The following is a 27,174-nucleotide window of genomic DNA, read 5'->3' as shown; positions in this document are numbered from 1 at the left end:
TAAGGCGGCCATGTGCCCTACTTTACAGTCCTCAGTTTGAAGGTATCCTCTGTTTGAAGGGCTGCCTGGTCCAAGTCTGGCTTAAAGATGGGCAGCAGACAGAGGAGCCACACAGCTCACCTGGTCACTGCCTTTGCTGCTATGGCACGATTTCTATCTAAATGACAGTCATTATTTCCAAATTTGCATCTATTATGTATAAATTAGCATATGCAAATTACCTGATTGCACCACTGGTCAAGAACAAGAGGCCTCTTGCTCTCTGTGATTCAGTGGCAAGACTGGGAGTCCTGACATCCAGCAGTGTTTTGCCCCAGTCATCAAACCGTTCCCTTCCTGCAACCAGGGATTCACTACTTAATTTCTAAAACAATAACAAGTGTTCAATGCAGGCTAGAAGTTGCACATTCTGTCGTGGAAGTCCTCAGCTCTGGATGTAGGGGGTCCGGATTTGTTCAGGGTTGCCAGGTTGCACCTGGATATTTGTGTTGTACTGTTAAATGTCTCTATGCAGACGGAGACCAGGCATCCGTGACTTCTCCTTCCCGTTCCTCCCAGCCCCCTGTAATGGGCAGGACTCCAGGTATAATGGCAGGCAGGCAGGCAGGCAGGCAGGCACACAAAACAAGACTGGGGGAAGAATGGGCGGGGGAAGCCGTGGCGCTCTCCTCTCCCCAATTGCAATGGTGAATTTAAAGGTGCAACACACATCTCTTGAGTTGCAACCTAGTGGCAACCGTAGTTGTGGTTACTCAGTGGCGAAAGTGTCTCTTGACACATACTGGAAAAGTTTCTCATCACATGCTCCAGGTGGGGACAGTTCTAGGGCAAGATCTCCCAAGTGGGTTATGCCCCCTGCCCTGTCAAGGGACCTGGTCATCTTCCCGCAAAATTGCACCTGTTGCTTTCTTTCATGGCTGTTAATCCACCCTTGCCATGGTTCTCCCAAGCATTGGAAAAGCTAAAGAGAAGGTTGAGCTAGGATTGGCATCTTTTCCAAGACTCAGCTTGGTGGGCCTTTCAGACATCCACAGACCCTGGGCAGCTGTCCAGCCATACCAGTTTCTGGCACTGGCTAAAGCTCCAGGGATAAACCAACTTCAGGCGAAAGTGGCCTTAGACATTTTTGCAACCAGAGCAACAAGTCAAAATGATTCTTAGAATCATAGGATTATAGAATAGTAGGGTTGGAAGGGGCCTACAAGGCCATCGAGTCCAACCCCCTGCTCAATACAGGAATCCAAGTCAGAGCATCCCCGACAGATGGCTGTCCAGGCTCGTCTTGAATGCCTCCAGTGTGGGAGAGCCCACCACCTCCTTAGGTCATGGGTTCCATTGTCGTATTGCTCTAACAGTCTGGAAGTTTTTCCTGATGTTCAGCTGGAATCTGGCTTCTGGAACTTGAGCCCTTTATTCCATGTCCTGCACTCTGGGATGATCGAGAAGAGATCCTGGCCTTCCTGTCTGTGACAACCTTTCAAGTATTTGAAGAGCGCTATAATATCTCCCCTCAGTCTTCTCAAGGCTAAACATGCCCAGTTCTTCCAGTCTCTCTTCATAGGGCTTTGTTTCCAGTCCCCTGATCATCTCTGTTGCCCTCCTCTGAACCCTCTCCAGCTTGTCTGCACTTTTGTCTTAAAGTGTGGTGCCCAGAACTGGACACAGTACTCCAGATGAGGTCTAACCAGTGCTGAGTAGAGGGGAACTAGTATGTCATGTGATTTGGAAGCTATACTTCTATTAATGCAGCCCAAAATAGCATTTGCCTTTTTTGCAGCCATATCACATTGTTGGCTCATATTCAGCTTGTTCTGTGCTAACTTTTTTTTTATAACAGAGAGCAAGACTGAACGCAGGAAAGCATCACTCCCTGTTTGGTCTTAACTTACTGCCTGTTGACCACTGTCCCTCCTCTCCAAAGATATCCATGCATCCTTCCATCAGGGGCTCTGGTCTGGCACAGAGACAGGGCATGATGCACCAAGTCTGTGGTGGTACCAACAAGCAATGATGAGAATAGACAAACTGGAAAGCATCCACCACACATCCACAGAGATAGAACACATTTCAAGATGCTAGAAAAGATTATTTATAATAATCTTTTCCAGAATCTTGAGACGCATTCTCTCTCTGTGGTACCAACAAGCAATCATCTTTCAGCAGAGTAGGTAATGTTTTCAAAGGTGCCTAGGACAGGGACAGGCAACCTGCAGCCCTCAACCCAATTTCAAAAGCTGTCTGCTAGTGGTCAGCTAAGACATCTGGCAAGAATGATCTGTCCCTCCCCTGGCAGTCTTCTGAGTGAGGAGAGAGAAGGCAGTGACAGGGAGAGAAAAGAGGTGGCCTGACCTGCTGCTGGCAGTTTAGGGTGGCCATGTGTCCTTTTCAGAGGACGTTCAGAGGCATCCCCTACTTGAAGGTCTGTTTTGTCCATGTCTGTTATAAAAATAAAGAACCATAAGAAGCCAGGAGAGTAGAAGAAAATGAGTTAAAGAAAATGTATATAATCTGCTACTTACCAAACATGTTACCAGTCGCAGGATTTATTCTTGCATACATTTTTTTCGGAGATATCTGCAGGCTATATTCTCATCTTAAGTAAGCATACATAAGCACAATTGTAATGCAGTCTAAGAAGAGATCTTAAAATGCTATATTTATAAATGTATACTAATGTGTTGTATTGTCCATTTTTTTTGTATAGCCCCTGAAGAAAGCCCAGAAATACAGAGTATAGGGCTGAAACGCGCTGGGCTACTTTGAAGAAGAAAGCTCAAATTTGTACATCTTGAGACTGAGTCTCTCCTTTTTATTCGTGATTTTGGATGTTCTCCAGTTTTGTCTAACTTACATCAACAGTTATCACCTAGACAGCAGACTGAGCACACAGGTCACCTAGTCACAGTCTATCCTATTATGGTAAGATATATTGCATTTCTATTGAACTTATAGTCATACTTTCTCCCTGTGTGTACATATTAACATATGCAAATTTTATGTAAATTGATGCCCTCATTTTTGGTGATACACGTCCTCTTTTTTAGAGATGTGTAGGTGGCCACCCTGTACTGGCTTCAGTTCTGCCCACTCCTGGCATGCAGTCCCCAACTGAATACCCCCGAAGTCATGCCACCCTGGACAGAAAAAAGGTTCCCCAATCTTGCCCTATGTTATCACCTCTTACCTTCAGATGACCTTGACCCTATTGTTTCTGTATGATTGTAAAATCATCCAAATATGCATACCCTGATTTAATTTGGCTTTTGAAATGTCACTGAGTTTTTCTCTGTTGATCGTATAAGTGCCACTTTTTGGTTTTGTTTCATTTAGAATTGAGCAAAAGTGCCCCCCCCCCCGGCCATCCTAATTGCAAGCAGAGAAACTGGAGGTACAATATTGCCAGTTTTTCTCCATTGGGAGGAGAAATTCTCCCAGTTTCTTGGGGGCAGATTCCACAGCAGCAGCATGGCTTCTTCCTACCTATCTAGCTTACCTACTTAAAGGTGCAATCCTATGCATATTTAGACAGAAAAAAGGCCTATAACTCCTAGCATGCCCCAGCCAGCATGGGGTTGGGGGAGAGTGAATGATGGCTACCACTCCACACTAAAACAGTGGAGAATATTCTCTGAATATACAGCAAAATTGCCCTCTAATTGGGGTGGGAGCAAAATAGAAAGTTCACAGAAAAATCTCTTCTGGGAAATTTCCACTCAGCTCTAGCCCCCCCCCCCGCCCCCCCGGTTCCCAACCACACTGGTTGAACTATGCACATGCCAGTCTTGTGCCCATGGAAGGCTTGTTCACAAGCGATACCAAACATGGGGGGGGAGGGGGTGCAAAACGAGTGTAAGTGGGAACTCCCCTCTCTCTAAATGTGTTCAGCACACGCAACTGTACCATGCGCACAGAGACAATGTATGAATCCAGTTGTGGCATCCGGGCTCATACGCTGCTTCCTGCCACAGTTTGTCCTACTGTTGTTGCCACTTCCCAACAACTTGGGCGTGGGGGGAGGCAGAGAAAAGTCAGCCAAGAAGGCAATGGAGTCACACTGGCCAGCAATTGCTCCTGTTGGAGAAGGCAGTCTGTAACTAGCAAGAACAGGTGTCCTAATTGCGAGACTCCTGGACAAGCCTGGCCTTGAGGCTTCTATAGGAGCCCAGGAGCAGGGCCTATCACAGGGAGGCCTGGGAGGGCCGTTTGGCCCAGACCTCACATTTGCAGAGGGCCGCAAATTTAGACTTCATGTTACCTCCAAATGAGGTTATATATACAGATGCAGAAATAAACTGACAGGATTGAAAGAATCATAGAATTATAGGGTTGGAAGGAGCCTACAAGACCATCGAGTCCAACCCCCTGCTCAATGCAGGAAGCCTGATTCCCAGGCAGTCTCTCTTCCAAGTACTAACAAAGGCTGACCCTGCTTAGCTTCCAAGATCAGACGCGATCAGGCACATCCAGCCCTTGAAGATGTTCATCATATAACTTTAAACTTGGGTCTCATTACCGGGCCACACCACCTGCAGTGCACTATGAATTAATTTTTAAAAAAAATAAATCCTGTAATTATCTTGTGAATAGCACAATTATATTGTAGGACATTGCCATTTGTGGTGGAACATTTAGAACAAAATTAAATCTATAGATTACGAGTGACACATAGCTATCATTCAAACCATAATTGGTATAATACTCTCTGTTTTATCAAAGAAAGTACACCAAAAAAAAAAAAAACCCCAACAGATCTGTGTGACGAGGTCATTTTCCTCAAATGAGTACATTCCGTGAACTTTAAACTGGATTGTAAGCCAAAGGAATTGCTTCAAGAAATGTTTCTACTTGGACTTGCTGGTGTGTTTCCTAATGTCACCATTGCATTGAGGATTTTTCTCTACCTGCATCAGTAGCTTCAGGTGAATGGTCTTTCAATGTGCTAAAGCAGGTCAAGAATTACTACCGTTCAACTATGGGACAAGATAGTTTGAATGGCCTTGCTATGCTTAACATAAACTGTTACATTGCAAGGAAACGATTTTTTTCCAGAATAATTAGTGAATTTGCACAGGAAAAAGCTAGAAAAGCACTTGGTAAATAAAAAAAGGAACGTTTATTACAAATTATTGCATTGTATTTTTGTGTTAAAAGCATTAATTTGTTAAATGTAAACATTTAAAATATATGACAATTTCTGTAACCCTGTTTTGTGATTTCTTCATTTTTTAACATACCGGGAGCGTCAACAAATGGAAGTGACCCAGGCCTCTCTCACACCTTGGAGAGGGCCTGCTCAGGTGTATCACCTAACCTGCTCTGGCCTATTGCTGTAAGGAGGCACCCTTTATTGGTAAATCTACAGTTCTACCTTTTGGCCAGAGCTGTATGGTGGTGGATAGGCTAAATCCCCACCTGAGATACCTGAGGTCCCCAGTTCAAGAGCTAGGGTGGCCAGGTGTTGTCTTTTACGGAGGACAGTCCTCTGTTTGAAGGTGTCATTTATTTGAAGGGCTGACTTGTCCAAATCCAGTTTAAAGAGAATGAACCATAAGAACGGTTGCCCATTAACAATGAATAGCAGAAGAAACAGACAGACACACAGGTCACCTGTTCACAGTCTTCTACACTATGGTGAGATGGACTGTCTTTCTATTTAAATTATAAGAACTCTCTACATTTGCATCTGTACATTGAAGTAAATGCATGTAAATCACTGTCTTCTTTTTTGGTGATGCACTTCCTCTTTTTTGGTGATTCAAAAGTGGCCACCCTATTCAAGGCCTCTCCATCTCCAGGCGCTGGTTTCTCTTTACTGCTTGCCGTGAGGATAGAGGTATGCTTATGAAGACATCAGTGAAGCTGGCTGGGTGTGTCTACATGTATGGATGATGATGATGACTGTGTGCCTGTTGGCCTCCTCTGTGCCTCCACATGGTTCGATGTTTACCCAGCACAGTTGCCAAAAAGGCAATGCGGTAATTATACCTTTTGGAAAGCCAGAGTTCCAAACACCTGCAAATCCTGTCCCGCCTGCTTTGGGAGTACCCAGGTATGCCTGAGACCCAGGAGGATGTTTCACAGGCCTGGCTGAGAAGAAGCTGGGCTGTCTTTTTGCAAGAGCTACGCCCTTGCCTGGTGTCAGAATCAGATAGGGATGGGGCGACTGAAAGCAGTGGCTTTGAAATGTGACGCTCTGTTCAGGAAGTGCAACCGACAGATAGAGAGCAAAAGAGAGAGAGAGGAAGAAACAGGTCAGGCTCCTGAGACTGAGCTGGGTGCTCTAGCTTTGCATGAGGCCCGCATAACTTGCCTGGGGAAGGAAGGGCAGGAGGCTGCACCATGGGCTGAGATCCTGAGCCAGTCCTGCCAAGGGGTTCATTGCATCATGAATGTGCAAAGGCAGTTGACTTCTGCAGCCATCAGGGCTGAGGCACAGAGGTACGAAGGAGTCAAAGTGCAGCTCAACAAACTTTTCCGGCTGGTGGAGCTGGTGGGCGACCCACAGCTGAAGAGCAGCATCAAGACTTCCCTGAGCATCGTGCGAGGTACGTGGCTTGGCCTTAGCTAAGGGACGGAGGAACAGCCTGACTGTCTTCTCTTGGACCACTTCATTAACCTTGCTTGTGCTCGAGTGAACTTTTCCCCAAGCTGTCAGTGGGCGAATCTTTTAATTGATTAACTTTCAGTTTGCATGCCACCAAACCTGAAAGCAGTCTCTGCAAGTCTTGATGGAAAGGAGTGGAAATGTAAAAGAGCCCAGCTGATTTTAAAAATGAAATTCCTCTGAGGTCAGTTGCTAATTATGGTAGAGCATCCAGATGTAAGAGCTTTGCCCTGAAAGGCAACCTGTGAGCAGACACAAACTGGTGAGAAAAGCCATTTCCTCATCAAATTTTGTGGGGGGAGAAGGCAATTGGCACATCTGAATGGCCTAGTGGTAAGATTGCCATTTTTTTTTTTACTACCCTCTGCTCTTCGGCCTTTCACAGCTTATACTGCTGCTAGGAGGTGATTAATACTTACCTACAAGCTGTAAGAAGTATCACCAGCTAACTTCTCCAGACCAAGCTGATGTTAAAGCCACAAGAACAAGCCAGGCTGCTTTTTCTTGCTTAGTTGGCAACCTTCCCCATAACACCACAGGCCTTCCTTGCTTCTTATTAGCCTCACAAGTTAACTTGGATAGTGGACAAACTTTAATCTGTGACCAAAACTTTATTTGATTATTCAATACTGCCTTCCCTGAACTTGAGGTTCTATTTTTTTAATTGCTTCTATTAAAAAGAGGAGGGGGGGAGGATATGATTCAGGTGAAGTTAAGCACTTTTTTAGTCTCATCAATTTCAATGGGAGAGAATTAAGCATGTACATAACTCCTTCCCATTGACATCAATCGGTTTCAAGCATGCTAAACTTGGCAACTTTCAAGCTGGATCATGCCCTGTGACCCTAGGAAAAACAAGCAAGTCATTTTCTACCCACCTGGAGTAAATCTGTTTCCACCTTCCTGTGTTCTGGCCAATAAATGCAAAGACATTGGCGTGACTGTTAAGCACTTTTTAAACCAATTTAGAGCATAATATTATGCATGTTTAGACAGAAAAAAGGCCTAAAACTCTCAGTATTCCCCAGCAAACTAGCCTTTCTGTATAAACATGCATAGGATCGCACCCTTAGAAGTGTTAATTTTAATAAAATTAATATTTTAATACAAAAAATTCAAAACATTTCTTAAAAATTAAATATTTTAATGAAATGAAAATAAGTGTCAACTTCAATAAAATTATTTTTAATGAAATTAAATACAAATACTTGTATTTAAATTTTGGCTGTCTTTCAATGACTTATAAGCTCTCACCTTCACAATACTTCTGGCTATGGGCGTGCATGATGTTACATCAGTATTGCTATGATGCTATGGCTGCATAACAGCCTGGCAAACATTTAGGATTGAAGAATTAATCTATGTAATTAGGGAACAATGGCCAGATGCAGAGAGGAACTTCCTGCATGAGCTGTTAGTACCACATGCTCCAAATAGCCCTGTTTACCAGCGATGGTCCCTCTTGTCTGGTCTCCTGGTCAATCACTGCCCCTATTTTTGCTTTTTGGGGATGCCTTGTTTACATTTTCTTAGTGTGGTTTCCTAGAGGTATTTGTTGTTGTTCAGTCATGTCCGACTCTTCGTGACCCCATGGACCATAGCACGCCAGGTCTTCCTGTCCTGCACTTTCTCCCGGAGCGTGCTCAAGTTCATATTCATTGCATCGGTGATGCTATCCAGCCATCTCATCCTCTGCCGTCCCCTTCTCCTTTTGCCTTCAGCCTTTCCCAGCATCAGGTATAGGTGATTACTTCTGTATCACCAAAAAAGAGGGCACGAGAGGGAGGGTGCAGATCTGTATACCATTTGGATATGTGAATTTATAGGCATAGATGCAAATTTAGAAGGAATTACTATAATTTAAATAGAAACACAATACATCCCACCATAGTGGGGATTGACCTATGTGCCTTCTCAGTCTGCCGTCCAGGTGCTGTTGAAGTTCTCCTTTCTATCTTTAAACTGGACTTGGTCAGCCCTTCAAAGAGAGGACACCTTCAAATGGATGGCTGTCTTCTGTAAAGTAAGACACGTGGCCACCCTAGACTACAGCAGTTATTCTTCAGAGTTCAGGGTCTTCTCCAGGGTCTTTAGAAATTAAATCTCTGAATGGATAATGGATGCATCTTGTCTCTAGCACATTATGCACATAAACGCATGGACACTAAGGCACTACGCAGTGCATAGCTTGCCATTTCACACACTGCAGCTGCTGATTTTGTACTGCTGATAATATACTGTAGGACAATTTTATGTGTTCCTCCCTCCCCCGCTGCCGGTATATTACCAAAATCACTTTCTTGGGCTTTTAAATCAAAGAGGGAGAGTTGATAACAGAATAAATGAATACAATGTATGGAGAAGAGCAGCCTTCCCCAACCTGGTGTAGTCCAACACATCTGGAGGACAACTCCCATAATCTAGCTGGGGGATTATGATGAGCCGTAGTCTGACACATCTGGAGGGCACCAGGTTGGGGAAGGCTGGAGAAGACCCTTAGCTAATGTGCCATCGTGGAGGGAATGGAGTTCGCAAAAGGATCTGTGGTATGGGAATTGAGCCTTACAAGCATGTCCCTATTCTCATTTCCAAATGCTGGTGATACTAGGAAAAGGTGCATTAGAGAAGCAGCTGTCATTCTAGGACAGGAGTTGGCAACTGTTCTCTAGACTGAATCTGGCCTCCATAGGTGTGCTGTTTAGCTCCCTACCCCAGCTATTAACTCTTTCTTTTCCCTTGCTCCCCTCCACACTTCCTGCAATAGCTCAGAGCAGCTTCTCTTGTTACAGATGTCCTATAGAAATTTACACAAAGACCAAATATGTACATGCAACAAACTCCACGCCGGTAGGATGTTTGCACATGTCAATATGCATGCAAAGTTTCATACTAGAAAGCTGAGGTTGTACAAAACAGCTTTTTGCAATATGTATAACACAGGCACATTCTGTCTGCATCAAATACATTATGGTTTTGTACTATCTAACTTTCCTGGATAGTAGATATTAGTACAAAGGGGTTTATGGTTATGCTTGGGAGCTCTGCCCAGTTTCCTATATGGAGGCGAACGACTACATAAAATTCAAAACAGCAATATAAAAAACAGCCCACAGCAGGCAAGATGACTAAGAATTTATTTATTTATTTGTTTATTCATTCATTCATTCATTTCCATACTGCCCAATAGCCGAAGCTCTCTGGGCGGTTTACAAACATTAAAACCACAGAGTGCAGCATAAAATAATATAAAATATGAACGCTTAAACCACAGTATAGCAGTACAACCAGAATAAAACCTAGCAGCAAGGCAGAGATTTAAAATACACATTTAATACAGAAGCAGTTTTTCTTATTCCTATTCTCAGGCTTCCCCTCTCCATACCTCCATAAGGACCACATAGTTTAATTCAGGGCATGCAGAGGGGAGGGGGAGAAAAAGAGAGGCAGCGTGGTGCAAGGAGAGTTGTTTTTTGACCTTCTGGCATGACATTTTGGGAGGTTTCACTCCTCATAAGCAGAGCCAAGTAGGTTGCTGGCAAAACATGTTGCTCACCAGAACTCTAGGATATCTAACAGTGCTACGATTCAGGCTGAAGAGAAGTTGATATGGCCAGTCGTTCTTTTGTTGTTATCAGTTGTACATTCTGCCCATCATTAACTTGCAGTTGTACTTTTCCAAATCTTCATGCGCTTGACAGCAAAACTGAAGATCTTGCAAGAAACTCTGGCTTAAGGTGCAATCCTATGCATGTTTAAACAGAAAAAAAGTCATACAGCTCCCAGCATTCCCCAGCTGGGGAATGCTGGGAGATATGACTTTTTTTCTGTCTAAACATGCATAGGATTGCGCCATTAGTCTAGCACAGCCTTTCGAAGCTGGGTTCCTAGCAGCTCAGTTCTTACAAAGTGTATTTAGCTACTCTGAATAGCTGATACTATTGTTTAGGAAGCCTTCGGAAAGACATGCTTCGAAACAGGTGGGAGGAAACTGACCGGCAAAGGCATACTCATTTATCAGAGGCAGGGGGAGGAGGAGGTCATGCAGTCCCAACATAGAAGTGATGCTGGTCACACCTGACCGTGCTGGGTAGGTTATGTCTTAAGACAGGGATGACAGCAATGTGTGGCCCCCCAGTTGTTGTTGGGCTGCAACTTCCATCATCCCTGACCATTGGCCATGCTGGCTAGTGCTGATGGAACTCCAACAGCCTCTGGAGGGCCAAATGTTGCCCAGTCCAGCCCTGAGTGGTAGAGCAGCCAGATCTGCAATTCTAATTTATAATGTCTTTGGATTCTGTACTTTCGGTGGCCTTTGGGGTAGAGCATATCAGATCTTAATGGGAGGAGAGGGGTAAGATTTGCAGCACGGTATGCTCTGGGCTACATGCAATTTATACTTTCCACAAAGCGCCGTATCTTAAGAACCTTTGTAGTGATGTACGTTTTTTATTATACCTCATCAGTACAGTGAAATTGTAAACACTGATTGAACAATCCCCAGTCTCAGTGATTTCTGAAGCAAAAGGATGGGTGTCTTTTGCATGCACACCTAGTACACAGGCCTTCACTGTTGCAAGTCGTCAAGAACCTGTGAGTTCTCCATATACAGGGATAACTATAGGCAAACTGAAATTACTCACTCTCCCTTCACTGCATCCCTGATAGGGTGGCTATCTACTTGCCAAAAAAGAGGAAATGCATTGTGGAAAAAGGGGGACTAAAGAGGACACTGAATTGTATGAAATTCGCATATGTATAGATTCAAATTTAGAAGTAATTACCATAATTTAAATAGAATTACAATACATCTCACCCTAGTGGGGAAGACTGTGACCTGTGTGGCTGCTCAGTCTGCTAACTGTTGATGGGCAACCTCAAGGATTGTCCCCACTTTCTTTTTCCTTGTTCTTTATCTTTAAACTGGACTTGGACTGGACAGCCCTTCAAACAGAGGACTGTCCTCTGTAAAGTAGGACACCTGGCCACCCTCCCCATTAGGCTTCTGATGGATTTTGTTTGGGAATCCAGAGTGCGATGAACAGTTATTATTTGTATATTAATTACAATATTTATACCCTACCATCTAATGCCAGAGCACTTTACAGCCAAATTAATCAAACTGTGGTGCAACAGAAGCAGCAGTAAAAAATAACAAAATACAGGCTTGCAATGGAAAAAGTAAGCAGCCTTCAAGCAGCAGTCCAGAAGGCCCCAAACGCCCTCTGAAAGAAAACCATCCTCACTGGCCATTGGAAGGCTAGCAACAAGGTGCAGATGGTACTTCCCTCTGTGGGGGGGGATTCCAAAGATTTGGTGTCAGAGCGCCGCCCCCCCGCCCCTCCCACTGTACAAAGTGTAGATGGTTTCTAGTATAAAGTTTCCAGATGCCCTTTATTTTGAGGGGAATTCTTTCTCCAGAATTCTGAAAAGTCCTTAGAAAATTATGAATTGCCCTTTAAGGATCATACATATGTCTGTGTGTGTGTGTGTGTGTGTGTGTGTTTACACACACACACACTCACTCTAGCTTTGCAATAGGCCATTGAAAAGACATCGCAATTTGTCTGGGCCAGTTCACACAGGAGGGGGCCATTGTGTGAGTGTCTCAGAAGCAGCAAGGGCAGCCTTCCCAGGTGCCCTCCAGATGTGTTGGACTTAGGGATGTCAGGGACCTCTACAGCAGATTCAAATGAGTTCAGATTTCTATGAGTCCCACCTGTGGCTTCTTCAGCAGACCGGCTTTTTCTGAGTCAAGTGCATTCTACAGACTTGCAGACCGGTTTTCTGGGGGATTTGTGCAAATTTGCACTTGTGCTAATGCACAATAGTGCAAATTGCACTTGCACAAGTGGAATGAAATTCTCATACACCCCTAAACAAATGGATTCCGTCAATGAATGGACGACGGAATAAAAGATGCCTGACAGTCTGTGAAACACAGAATGGTTTTAACAAAATATGTATGTCCCTAGTTGCACTACATCTCCCACAATTGTCTTTGGGGTTCTGAGAGTTGTAGTCCAACACATCTGGAGGGCCCCAGGCTGAGGAAGGCTGGGTAGCGTGTTGGTCTAGGACAGGTTTTTGATGCTCTTTTTGATGCTCTGACTTGGATTCCTGCATTGAGCAGGGGGTTGGACTCGATGGCCTTGTAGGCCCCTTCCAACCCTACTATTCTATGATTCTAGGGTGAGGCCCAGGTTCAAATCCTTGCTCGGCCATGAAGCTCACTGGATGGCCTCGGCCCAGTCACTCTCTCAGCCTAAGTTACCTCACAGGGCTTTAGAGAGAGAAAATGGGTGCGGGGGTGGAGGAGAACCCTGTAGGCCCCCTTGCACTTTTGGAGGCAAGATGTAATAAATTAATGAATACCTCTAGTTCGGGGGTAAAGTGCAGCTGCCTTGGTTCCAATGAAGCCAGCAGCCTGAAAGTGTAATTTACAAAAAAGTAGCAGCAGTGGCAGCACCTGGTCAGGCTGTGAGCTTAGTGGTAGCCTAGCGTGGCCCCTGTTGTGGTTGTGGGTGGCGGATCTTTGAAGTGCAACTCAGTCCTCTGTTTTGTTTGGGAATGTGATCTCGTAATCATTGAATGAAGAAAAAAAATTCAAAACAAAGCAAACCAAAAGAGCAATGGTCTAACGTTACCCTAATTGCATCGCGTGTAGCTGAGAGTCAGCTTTTTGTTTACCTTAGTGTAAGTGTGCACAGCCCCCATTTCAGTGGGGATCGCCATGCACAGGAGGGGAGGGCTGAACCTCCAGCCCCCATTTTTCTCCCTTAAATTCTCCCCTCCCCGCCATCCTCGGGTGGGGGAGTTAAAGAAAAGAGAAGAAAAAAGCCTCCATTGGCATCAATGGAGGCTTCCCCCCCTTTTTTTAACCCCTCCTGCTGGTGAGTGGTGGGAGGAAGCAGAATATTAGGGGGGAAATGTGGATTGGAGGTTTAATCCTCCCCTCCCATTCATGGTGGTCCCAATCCAAACTGGGTTGTGCACATTTACGCTAGAGCGAACAAAAAGCTTACCCTCAGCTACACGCGACGTGATTAGCGTAATGTGCAGTTTAGCTCTCTAAGCAACATGGAGAAGGGACTCTGCTGAGATTGGGCATAAAATGTAGAATTCATTAACTCATTTTTAAAATAATAACAGTAACACTAACAATAATTTCATTTATGCAGTACTGTCCCTCTACCACCAACGGGAGCTTTGGATGCTTCACATACAAAAACAGATCTACATTCATATATATTTCAAAACTGATTTTAAAGGGGTAATGGGATATAGTTGTGTTGGGGGCAGGGGAAAGACAGCAAATGGTCTAGCAGGATTAAGCTGAATGTGTGACCAATGGCCTGTGTCCAGCCTGGCCTTTCTTTCAGAAAAGGACCCCCTCCTCTGGCTTAACTGGCCCATGAGTGACTGTCCAATAGGGGCAGTGCTAGGCTGTGAGGGAAAAGAGAATGCATGAGCCAGCTGGGGCTAAAGATGATTTACTGCACAGCTGTACTCTAAAAGCATTTGGAGAATTAAAAGGTCTTTAGGCAATTTGATGTGCAGAGAGAGAGAGAGAGAGAGAGAAGATGGTTATCTGAAGGGAGTAACTTCCATGCTGAAGGTTTTTGGAAGCAAAGCCTTGATTTTCTGCTACCTCAGTTTTCTGCTACCTTGGAGTTTGTGCGCAGCACACTTTCTCATGTTGCTTGGAGATAACATTTGGAGATATCCTCTTTAATTGGAGGCTCTTCATAGTGTGTGGTGTATCAGGGACTTCTGGGCCTGTTTGCTGTCTATGCCATACTGATCTGAAGGGCATGTGGCTTTGTGTACAATTGACTGTTAGAGAAACAAAGGGAGATTTAAACAGATATTTCGGGGATTTTCCATGGGACTACTGAGCTGGCTTGTTTCATCGTGACCTTATGTAATCTGGCGTGTTATAGATACATATAGAAGCATAAAGGGAGGCTAAGTAAATAATTGCATCAGACAGTTGGGCAGAACCTAGTTGTCTGAAACAGACATGGCATGACTTGAGCTAAGTGTGACACCCTCTCAAGGGTGAAGAATCATTCAGATGGGTAGAGATGTTGTTTGGACCATTGGAATGTTATGTTGCATCTGTAGCCTTATGGTTCCAGAACAGTAATATCATGAGTTAGTGTTAGAGTGGATAGCTCAACAACTGGTCTAAAGGCATTTATTTAAACTCAGGATTATTGGCATAATGGCAGTCAGACAAATCTGAAGCCAGAGGGGCGCTGAGACTCTGTTGACCTGCTCCTGACCTGTCCATCAACTTGTCTAGAAACTTGATCAATCCCCAAGTAGAATCATAGAATCATGGGGTTGGAAGGGTCCTACAAGACCATCGAGTCCAACCCCCTGCTCAATGCAGGAATCCTGATTCCCAGGCAGTATCCCATCCAACTACTAACCAGGGCTGACCCTGCTTACCTTACAAGATCAGCTGAGATCAGGCACATCCAGCCCTTTGCTCGGTGTACAGATTGGAGATTTGGCGAGATAGACACGGTATTGTCTATCTCACCAAATAGGAAAGCTAGAGAGAAATTAGGAATCATTACTCGTGTATACATGATCCACACAGATGTCTGCCAGAAATCTTTCCTTTGGAGGGTACGGTGACTTTCTGGGGCAGATGTCCAGCTGCCTTGTGTAACAGTTGCAGCCAACGTCATGTGCAAGCTGGGAATCGCACAGCAGCATCCACTACAACACTGCAGAGGCTCCTGGGATGCAAGTCCCAAGCTCATACGTACGCTGCTGCACATGCTGCTTGGCTGAATCTGAAAAATCAGTGCATTTACTGATGAGGTGCCACCTTTTTTGACTGGCCCCCTTTCCTGTTGATTTTACAGCAGCCTGATCTGCAGTTCTTAGTAGCAGGCGATCATGTGCTGCTTATGGCTTTTCAGGCCCTGAAAGGCTTCACATGCTGATTGCTGCGATATCAAGCTGCTTGCTGTGAAAAGCCTAAGGCCAGGCCAGGCAGAGCTTGGTTTTTTTTCCTGGTCAGTTTCGTACCCTCATGTACTGGATATTGATTTACTCTGTACAAGCAGGAAGAACTTGGTACTTCACCATAGTAGTTAAGAGTAGGTGAGAGTCTGGGAGCTGGTCTTGACTCTGGACAAGAGAACCTGTACTGGTGCCAGCACCTGCCATCCGTGGGCAGCTGGCAGGACCTTATCAGGGCCCGCTGCTAATGCCTGCCCTGGGTTCCTCTTAAGTTTTTAAATATCCCCCCGTTTTTATTCAATTAATCAAATCCAAAATACAATACGATTTCTGATCATATCCGTAATGAAGATAAATTGTTCCTTTCCCCAGGCATTTTAAGTTCTCCAGGCATTTTAAGTTCTTCAGTTTTTATTGTTTTACATTTGTTGTTGTATTTTTAGACCTTTCCACTGCTGCTGGTTTTTATTCTGGTTTTATACTGTACTTTAATTTTTTTGACTGTTTTATATTATGGTTTATCATGTTGCTGTATTTTATGGATTTAACTCTTGTGAACTGCCCAGAGAGCTGTAAAGCTGCACCAGACAGCTGCATATAGCTTACCTTTTAAATTTCCCACAATGCTACCCAACCTAGCACTGGTCTGAGGCATTGTGGGAAATTAAAAGGATAGCTAGTTATGGCCCAGTCACAGAGGAGGGGGCCCACCAGAGGACACTTTGCCCAGGGTCCCCTCAAAGCTGGAGCTAGCCCTGCCTATTAAGGGCCTTAAAATGTGCTCTCTCTTTCTGCCACCCCCTTTTCTCTCTTTCCCTTTCTTCCCACACAATGAGCTACCACAGAAGGGACAAATCACTCTTGACAGAGAAACTGAACTGATTGCATGCAGAGGGCTTCTGAAATTAGGCCAAGGGCCACAGGTTACCCACCCCTGTTTAAGATGATGGACACTAGCTTCTCTCCCTGAGATTATGGGATGAAATGGTGCAGGTAAGAATACAAAAATAGGTTAAACAACATGTGGAGCCTTTCTAACTGTGAGACTAGCTGAACATGGGAACAGATCCCCAAGGAAGTTTGTGAAAGCTTTTGATGCTTTTTAAAAACAGTATGAAAAAGCATCTGTCAAGTTTTGCTTACATTTAATTATGCATTGACTAAGTATGCTTCCCTGGCAATCCCTTTCAGGTGACAATTTTTGTTATTTTTTTCACACACACCCCATCCCTATGGGAAAGTTTTACACATCTCTTAGGTCTTTACCAACTCTGTCTTTTCATGTTACTGGAGCTTGCTCTGGGGAAGGAACTGTGAGTTAAATGCTACGTAAACACATGTAAAAGTAACGTTCAAGTCACTGGGGTGGAGAGAAAGGGGTCATTTGATTATTACACTTATATCCCACTCTTCCTCCAATGCAGAGGTGGGCAACTTGTGGCCTTCCAGATGTTTTGGCCTACAACTCTCATCCTTCACCATTGGCTGTGCTGGCTAGGGCTGATGGGAGTTGTAGGCCAAAACATTTGGAGGGCCACAAGTTGCCCACCCCTTCTCCAAGGAGTGCAGGGTCCTTCCCTGCCTACCTCACTTTATCCCAAGCCCTGCGAGGTAGGTTAGGCTGAGAGATGGTGACTGGCAGAATTTCAGCCAGTAAATTCTATGGCTGAGTGAAGATTTGAACTTGGGACTCCCTGGTCCTAGTCCAATAGTCTAACCATTATACCAGGGGTGGGGGACCTGTGGCCCTCCAGATATTTTTGGACTATAGCTCCTATTATCCCAGACCATTGTGCATGCTGGCTGGGGCTGATGGGAACTGAAGTCCAACAACATCTGGACAGCCACCGTTTCCTGATCTCTGCACTACACTGTGTTGGCTCAGTGCTGGGTAAGTTGGATATCATAGGGGTCCCTAACAGGGTGACCAAAAAACTACAACTGCTGCATAGCTTGAAGGCACAGGATGTATCAGTTTTGCGGAAGGTAGGCAGGTTTAGGTCTGGTTAGTGCTTGGATGGGAGACCTCTTGGGAATCCTTTGGGTGCCACCTTGACTTCCATGGAAGGAGGCAGGATGTAAATAAACAAAGAGGTTGCATGGCTGGCTGGCAGGCAGAAAGTAACAGGTGAAGCTTTCCCCAGCACAGAGATGCAGTGATTGCATCCCCTCTTGATTTTTCTGCCTTCTGGGAAGCAGCTAAAGGTACTGGGCATCTGTTCATAAGAAAAGTGGCAACCCAAACAGTATGCGGTATATGCTTTGCAACATTGGCCTAAAGCGAGAAAGTACCACATCTGCCAGATAGACATCCAGTGCTAAAACAGCGATCCAGGCTAACGTGGAGTCACCGGGGAAGGAAGAAGGCTGCAGCCTCCTTTTCACCCCAGTGCTCTCGGCGCATTTTCTGCTTTTCTCCGATTTCTCATTGGGGATAAGGGGATGAATCCCCATGGTAGTGCTATTGCTTATCGCTGAATTTGGAGTGATTGGAGACAAGTAAGGGATTGGAAGATGCAGCAAGATCTGGTGGGCTACATCTGGCCTGCTGTCTGCACATGTTGTACCCCTGGAATTGGGTATTAATTCTTAAACTATGGGCTGATGCACACTGGAGAGCTGTTTGAAGGCATTGTTAATGTACAGTGAAAAAGTTCCACTGAAGCCAAGGTAGCCACCCACAGAAGAGGCTGTCTCTTGACATGATTCACTGCTCTTGACTGACCCTCCTTCCAAACAGCCCCCACTGGGGTCAGGGAATTCTGCCCCACGTGGGTTTGGTTAGATATTTCAGCCACAAAGATATTTGCTGCACAAAGGAGCAAAACTACCCCCCCCCCCAGGAGGAGGTTTGCTTGTTACCTCTCTGGATGACCCACTCTTTGCTCTTTCTAATTGTGTGACCACTGTGACGCAAGGGATGGGCTCCACAGTGAGTGGGCAAGGCTTATGCTTTACAGGCTCAGGCTCCGCGGAGGCTGAGCCATTCTTACTCTTCCACACTCTAAAAGCAACCCTTTCCAGGTGGTAGAGTGAAACTGTGCATCCATTTTGAAACCGAGTAAAGGTGCCTCAGTGATCAGAAATTTGGAGTGCTGAGCTAGGGTTTTCCAGAGGCAAAAGGTGACAGGGCTCCTGTGCCTTTAATCACTTATTTTACACACACACACACACACACACACACACAAAATGCCAGGCAAATCAAATGACTATCTTTTCTTCTGTCTGATCAGGATCCTCAGATCACAGATAAGGTGCCAGGTTCTGTGCAGCCACTAGTGCTTGCCGCAGACTCTTGGTAAAATAGTACCATTCCAGCTGGATATCTCACTGGTGTTATGTTAGTCTTTTAGAGTTTCTGCATAATTATGTACGCTTATTGTAAATACTGTACATTTTATGTGCTGCTCTAGGATCATAATAAAATTTATCTATCTGTGCCTTTAAGAGTTATAGGAATGAAGGAATTTCAGCAGGTGCGCAGCTTGTCACCTCCTAATGCTGCTAGGATGAGCAAAGCTGTACTACCCCATAGGCCCACCTCTCAAACTATTCAAGGGCCTCCTTTGCTTGTGGTTATCCCTCTCTCTTGCACTCAAGTTCCAGTTGCATGCGAAAGCACCTGACTGAGAACACAGGAAGCAATCTTGTGGGCGCGCATGGGAGGTCCGGGCCATTGTCTTTGCTACAAAACTTCCCTTTTTGACAGTGCTGTAGGTGAAGCACACCATCCCCTTGGCTTCAGCAGAGGGTTCTTCAAACTGTATAGGGAGGGGAAATATTGAATATCCTAGCCTCCTCATCCACCCCCCCCCCACCCCACAGTGTTTGTGTGAAATGGAGCTTGAAACAACAAGTGAAAAGCGCAGGCCCCAACAGCACCACACGGCAGCCCTCACTTGGCTCTGTTGTCATTTCCCATCTTGGGGGAGATGCTGAGACAACTGTTGACCTTCAGCTGTTTGTAACATATCTGTTGTGCAGCTGACTGGCAAAAAGGGATTCCCCTTCCTAAAGGCAGCAGTGGGCAAGCCTCCTTGCCTTGGTGTCTGATCCACAGGGGTTTGATTCACTGTGGCAATGAATGGGCCTGACAGCAGAGAGCTCCCTCCTGCTCTTGGTAGTGGGGAGCTCTTTGACATCCTCCTCAGCCAAGCGGGACACATGCAGCAAAAGTATAGATGCCCAAACAGATGTATGCTGATCTTCACTCACATGGAAGAAACACACTGTATGTAAACACACAAGGAAAATGCACAGACAATACATCTGCAAAACCATAACACACACAGTAGTGTTTACAGTGATTCAATTGTCTAGGGCAATTCAGGATGTCAGGCAATCCTTTTAAAGCCTTCTAGCAACTCTGGATATGCAAAATTAGCAGGCGATAATGTTAAGCCTAAAATGACTATCCAAGCTTTTGTTGTGCTTGTTTTTTCTTTCTTCTTGCATTCACACTGCGGGAATGTGAATTTGAAATTTGTGAGTGATTTTCAATCTTGTGAAAAAGTCTGCATGAGGTTTCTTACAATATTTTTAAAAACAAATTCATATTCACAAACTGGTTTTGAACATATGTTTAACAGGGTGTTTTTTAACAGTATTTGAACACCAATAGCTTGAGGTTTGGCATGTGCCGTTTATAATGTGTTTAATATGAACATTAGTTCATGAATTATTGGCTGGTGATTGTCACGACATGCAAAGCCTATTATTTGATAGGTTGAGCTGTTTTTACTGTTCGCACCGTAAATAAGTTATGCTTGGTTGTTTTTTTAAAAACCTAACTGCGCAGTTCACTTGGTTAATCACACTATGGGAACTTGATGTTTGACTTTGCTGAAAAACAATTGACGTGGTCTTTTAAGGTTTGTGCAAATATGCTCAAGCTGTTGAATCAAAATTAAGATAGGTTAATTAGAATGTATCAACTAATGTGATTAAAAAATGCCTGTAGGCCTGATCCATTTTACTCTTAGAGCAGGGATGGGCTGAAGGTAGATTTGCAGACGTTTTGGATTTTGTCCCAGAATTCCTGACCATTGGCCATGTTGGCAGAGGCTTCTGGGAATTGAAGTCCAAACCATCTGCAGGTCTACCTTCTTCCCACCCCTTCCTTAGAGTACTAGTGATGAGTGAACATGCTCCCTTCTGCTAGGGCTGCCAGTTAGGGAAGGCATTTCAGACCATTATTCCTCAGAAGCAGTTCATTGGTTCTACACAGTGATGCAGGGTTCCCCAACCTGGTACCCTCCAGACATTTAGCACTACAACTCCTATCACCTCTGACCATTTGCCATGGATGGCTGAGAATGATGGAAGTTGTAGTTCAACACATATAGAAGTTGGCAGGTCAGGGAAGGCTGAAAGACTGAACAGATATGTGTACTAGGTATGCCTGTCAAAGGCACAAATCCCTTTGCTCAGCAACAAAACGGAATGACTGCTTCACTTATGGTGATCAAGTTACTATAGTTTTTATGAAATATAAAAATAACACAACCAATGTTCTTAAAAATATATTGCTTTTTGTGTGTCCAATCTATCCTTTAATATATCCATGAGTGGGCCTGAAACCCTTCGTCCCTGATGGGAATACCATTGACCTCCCACCCTACAAAAGTAACACCCCTGTCTATATCGTACTCTCACAGAAAGTCACAAATTGCAGTTTGCCTGTTGAGTTGCTACCATTTTATGGAGAGAGGTTTTGTGGGTGTTTCCAGATGAGGCTTTCATTGTGCAACTGCCCTGCCTCATTCATGGAATTTTAGGGAGGCTCTAGACAATGTCATCTTCCACTTGTAATCCTCCTGTGTTTTTCCACTGCTGTTTCTGTCTTTTTTCTTTCCACAAAAATTCTGTTAGGGAGGGAAAGGCAGAACAGTCTTTTGACTGGTGCTAGGATTTCTCTTTCTGGAAGCACCCCGTGTCTTTAATAGCTGGTTTACAGGCAGATTCAATGTGTCTGCAAATAGCAGAGATTCAGAGATGGGGAATCACTTGTTGATTTCTGCCTGTTATCACAGCTGTTAAAAGGCACAACGCCTCTGTCAATTAAAAAGGGCAGGCAGTGGGAAGCAGGGTGACCATTGCAGCTAACCTGTGCTCTCTAGGCAGTTGAGTGTTTTGATGCTATGTGAAGAGATGTATGTGAATCATAAGGATCCAGAATCCAAGTAAAAACTGCTTAGTTGTCCTTATTCCTTGTCCTGTCCCTTATCAGAATTGAAAAGTAGTGGTCTGGAAGACATGAACTGGAGATATGGATTCAGCCTCTGGTTTGCCACCAACCCCTGCCAGTATTTATTGATGCGAATGCAGGAATACATTTAAGGGACTGATTCTAGTGGCTCCCTAGTGAAGATAGCCGGAATTCCAGTGACCAGTTCCTGTGGCCAACAGCCTATTGCTTTATAGCAGGGATGGAGACTGTGGCCCTCCAGATGTTGCTGGACTGCAACACCCACATTCTGTCATCATTAGCTATGCTGGCTAGGGCAGATAGGAGTTGTAGTCCAACAACATCTGGATGACCACATGCTCCCCAGCCCTGCATTACAGCGTGATTACAGAAGTGGATGTTTATTTCTGCAGCTATCTGAGTGAATGGAAGGACTGCCAACTGACCAGGAAATTCAAGTCTAACCTGCTCTTGTGCCTTCAAAACTGACTTAAAACTGGCTTTTTACAGCATGGAGATTAGTGTGATTAGCTACTAATGTCTGCACATCAAGCAGCTGTTAAAAGCACAGCTACGGTGGCCAGTTGAAAAGTTGGCAACCCTAATTTATGCCTTCATGGCACTAAAGTTGCCAACTTTTTGTTTACCTGTTACCCTATTCCTTTGATAGCAGCCTGATGAGCACAGATTGAAGGAAGTGAAGATCAACCTTACATGGAAATAAAGAGCTGGGAAAAGCTTCACTGACTTAATTTTTGCATGCCAGACTTATTTTAATGGCACAGCAGCAGGGTCAGTGTAAAAAAAAAAAAAGTTGGCAAGCTTCCATAGCAATGGCTTGCTTATTTAATTTTTCAGTACCATTCCAGGAATTCCTTCCTTGCTTGTTTAACATACAGCAAGGAAACCTATTTTTCTCTGTCAAATCCTTAAGCACACGATGGTACTCTATGTAAAAATAGCAGGAAGTGGTTTGCTAGGCTATTTTGTCTATGGGGGTTCAGGGAATAGGGGCACCACAAGGCCGCAGTTTTTCAGGTTATAGCCTACAGCTGCTGAGCACTGTGGTTTTCCTGCCAGACACAGCTTCCTCCATCTTGTACTACTGATCTGACAAGCTTTTCTCTTTCTCTCTTTCAAAATGTCTAAATGTGAGAGTTCCTTCACACAACCTTTTTGCTGGTCACCCCACCAATGATGGAATGTCTTCCCATTGGTGGTACATTTGGACCCTTCTTTCCTCTCCTTTCAGAGACAGGCAAAATCTGCTGTTTTCCAGATAACTTGTGGGGAGAGAGGAATGGGGGCTAAGCTGTCTCTGTTCTTTCTTTCTTTCTTTCTTTCTTTCTTTCTTTCTTTCTAAATTGTGTTTTTGTTTCATGGTTGTCTATGCAGTTGTGTTGTGAACCTCAGCTGCTACGGATACCCACCAGGGGGACAGGATGAAAATGGCAGGGCATAAATGTTCAGAAAAATAAATTGGTTGTGGTAAACAGCAGGGTTGTTGTTTGATCTTGAAATCTAGATGGCATTTCTCATCTTTGCCTCTGGCAGCAAAATGTATTGGCAGCAAAATGTATATCCCTGCAAGATATATTTGCATGTATTTGTTTATTTGGCTTTATTTATTTATTTATTTATTGCATTTATATCCCGCCTTTTTTCCTCTTGCAAGGAACCCAAGGCGGCTTACATTATCATCCTCCTCTCCATTTTATCCTCACAACAACAACCCTGTGAGGTAGGTTGGGCTGAGAGTGTGTGACTGGCCCAAAGTCACCCAGTGAGCTTCCATGGCCGAGTGGGGACTAGAACCCGGATCTCCCGGCTCCCAGTCCAACACTCTCGCCACTACACCACACTGGCTCTAATTTATTCTGCTTCTGCTATGGATGGGGGAGGGGCAGCGGCTAAGGTTATATTGAAGCCCCCCTTATCCTATTCTCACCCCTTCCCCAGTTAGTTTCTGAGAGATGTCTCAGGACACCCATCAAATATATGTCCCTCTAAAGAAGAACAGCGTCCAAACTCTCACTACCACCAATTCTAGATGAGAGAGAGAGAGAACAACATAGATTGAATCTTCCACACAGGCTGGTTCCCACTGAGGGCAAAGCTGGGTGCCAGCCTTCTTCAGGCTGTGTTTGGCCCTGGGCTACCAGTTACTGTTCCCTTACGGAACCCCTATTGTACAATCTTTTGCTGGGCCCTAGAACAGTGGTGCAGCGGAACCAGGGCTTGTAGAGTCAAAGATTCCTGCACTAAGCAGGGGGTTGGACTCAGTGGTCTTGTAGGCCCCTTCCAACCCTACTATTCTATGATTCAATGACAATGACATCATCTCCCACACCCCTGCGGCTTCCCTGTGCCCTTTGAAGTTAGCTGCAGCCCTCACAGGGGCTGTGGCTGTGGGATGGATATTCTCAGCAACAATATCTTGTTGTGAGCTATGTGGTTGTAGTGCAAAGTATTTTGGGGTGGCTTGGTTTTGAATATGCAATTCGCTTTACAAAAGACCTGCTCCTGATGGAGATGAAAACCCACTAGAACTGGTTGGTTGATGTGCATCAGTGCAGCTGCCTGCATTTTGGACTCTCGTTTGGGGTGTGTGGTTGTGGGGACTGCCATGGTGAACACTTGCACTTCAGAATTTACCACCACCCTATTACCCTAGAATCAGGGTAATAGGATCAGAATCAGAATTCCTATTCTTTCTGGGATTAGAATTGCTTCTCATGGCACTTCCACAGAACAACTACATGGAACCCGGGCTGCATATCCTAAAACAGGGGTGGGCAACCTGTAGCCCTCTAGATGTCATTGGACTACAACTCCCATCACCCACCCTTTGGCCATGCTGGCTGGTGCTGATGGGAATTGGAGTCCCACAGCAGCTGGAGGGAAGGCTACAAGTTCCACACCCTTGTCCTAAAACAATGCCAAAAGAGGATAGCAATCAGAGTTTGTTTGGCAATGACAGAAGAGGAAGTAAGAGAGTGAGCAGAAGGCTAGTCAAGGACCCTCCCATTGCCCCCCTTAAATGCTTTTCTGTGCTATTCATTATTCTAGGGAAAGAAGGAAGAAGTCTGTCAGTTGGTAGACACTAAGGTTGTTGGAATTTTTTTATATTAAAAAATGGACATCCTGGAGTTGGGCTATTTGCTATACTGAGTTCTAGTGAGCCAGAATGTTCCAAAATAAAGGACATCCATATGTTCAGTGGAAATGCCACATTCTAGAATAAGGAACATTCCCATAAAATACAGGACATCTGGCAACCCTGATACAGGGCCAGACAAACAGAACAGGAAGTGCCAGCAAGATGCTATATTTTAAAGCCATCCCCACTCACTCATCAAAACCGTAGCTAATTGGTAGTGCACATGCTTTGCATGTATATGGTCCCGGGTTCTGTCTTTGGCATCTCCTATTAAAAGGGTCGGGAAGCAGAGCTGGGAAAGACCTCTTCCCACAGCCCTAAAGAGCCACTGCCCGTTGGGGAGTACGTGATATTTGGCTAGGTAGATCAGTGGTCCAGCTCTATTTAAGGCAACTTCTTATGTCTATATCCTGGTTCTGGGCTCAGTTTACTTGAATGATGGAGAACAGGAGGTTGGGCAGGGAAGAGCAGGACTCAGAGAGGATTCAAGGGTACCATACCCTCACCCCTTCTGCCTCCACTCTCTTGGATTCCACACTGCTTTATTGGCACCCATAAAAACATGACCACCTTAAGGTTGTGCAGTCAGGCTAGCTCTGTGTTATGAGATAACTTATGCTCATTCATTAGTCTTGAGCTGGTGTCTCCAACGTGGCACCTGCCAAGCTCCCTGCCTCTCCTGATTTTATTTAAGATTTTTTAAAATTAACTTTTCTAACTAGGTGGCTGGCTTGCTGCAAAGTGAAATTCTGCCACCCAGCGTCATCTTTATTTGGGTTCAAGTGAGGGGGGCGGGGGTTGGAGCTCAGACCCTGCCTCTGCCTTGTACTTAGATTCTTGGCCAAGTTGCTTTTCTTTCAGTCTCATCAGTTTTTCTTCCAGAAATGAGAGTGTTTTGTAACTGATCATGACCACCATGCCAGCCATTTTATGGCAAGCCCCTCCAGCAGCCATTTTGTGAGAGTGATCATGACATTCTAAAAAAAAAAAAATCCAAATGTACTAACTGACACAAAAAGTTTGGGGACCCCTGATCTTGAGCATTTACCCTTACACAATGGGTTCCTAGAGGCATTGTCAGGACTGGTCCTCCCAAATTATTGTTATTAATCACCTACATCACACTTAATGCACACATTGTCTTATTTTAGTCTTCTTTATCTTGTTTGTCCTTAAAACAGCCCTGTCTGATATGGCACGATTACCCCCGTTTTACAAATGGGCCAAATGCAGTCTGAGAAGTGGTGGTTTTGTCCAAAGATGTCTAATAAGTTTGTGGCTCTGCAGGAATGTGAACCGATGTTCAGGACTCTGTTTGCTGGACCTCACTGTTTGCTGGCTTTGGATGTGGTGATTGGCTCTGAGGAATAAACCTGCTTGGACTGCCCTTAGTTGTGGTGTTGCTCCATTCCCAAATGTGTGGCTGCCACAGGTAGTTGGGCTTCTAGTCTGGTCTAGCCATTTTGCCAAGTCTACAAGAAAGCTGCATCGTGTGGCTGCCATTGATAAGCACGGGACCATCAGCAGTGTCTGCAAGACAAGGTGGAGTCTATGGTCCAAGTTGGCATTTCCATACATACCTCTAAGCCCATCACCCTCAAGCTGCCATTTCCTCTCATAAGCATGGCAACCTTTGATGGATATGGAGTGTCTGCTGAAAAATTGTGGGTCAGAGTTTAGTGGCCCTCAAATTTCCCTCCCTCCCTCTCTCTCTCTCTCCCCCCCCCTCTCTCTCTATATATAAAAACACAACCATAACATCTAAAAACTAAACTAAAATGCCTGGTAGAAAAGAAATGTTTTTGCTTGGCATCTCAAAGATATCAATGTAAGCACCAGGTGAGCCTTCTTGGGGAGGGCATTCTATAAACTGGGTGTCACAACTGCAGGTCCTCTCTCTTGTAGACACCTGCCTAACTTCCTTGGTGTCATGGGCTCTTGACTCCTTGTCCTTAGAAAAAGAAGCTCCAGGGTTAATGCTTCAGGGAGACAACCTGGCCACAGAAAGGCATCACACGGCTTCCACCTTCCCAGGACCCAGTTTTCTAGGAAGACCCCCTGCATCCATCCTTAGATGCTCTGTGGTCATATGTGACCAAATACAGCATGCTATCTAATGTGTTTATAATGTGGTCAAGTGCCACATCCCAATGCACACCTGTGTAGCTAAATGCCTTGCCACCTGCACTGACCTTGCTTGTCCCTTTGGGCAATCCACATGTTTGCTGATTGTCCAACTTCTCA

The 27,174-nt window shown here is 44.8% G+C and overlaps 1 protein-coding gene across 1 annotated transcript in view; it reads left to right on the top strand.

Annotated features, from left to right (window-relative positions):
* Nucleotides 1–6,181: 6,181 nt before the first annotated feature.
* AGAP2 (ArfGAP with GTPase domain, ankyrin repeat and PH domain 2) overlaps nt 6,182–27,174 on the top strand; it is a 152,846-nt gene continuing 131,853 nt past the window's right edge. Inside the window, exon 1 of the mRNA XM_084836813.1 lies at nt 6,182–6,545. Coding sequence (XP_084692939.1) covers nt 6,386–6,545 — 160 coding nt within the window. The 5' untranslated portion in view covers nt 6,182–6,385. The remainder of the gene's footprint in view (nt 6,546–27,174) is intronic.

This window comes from Heloderma suspectum, chromosome 2, assembly GCF_057233095.1.
Source record: "Heloderma suspectum isolate Gila_16-S chromosome 2, 16-S_ref, whole genome shotgun sequence".
NCBI classification, from domain to species: domain Eukaryota; kingdom Metazoa; phylum Chordata; class Lepidosauria; order Squamata; family Helodermatidae; genus Heloderma; species Heloderma suspectum.
The sequence above is the reverse complement of the archived record's forward strand: the minus strand, read 5'-3'. Positions and strand labels throughout refer to the sequence as shown.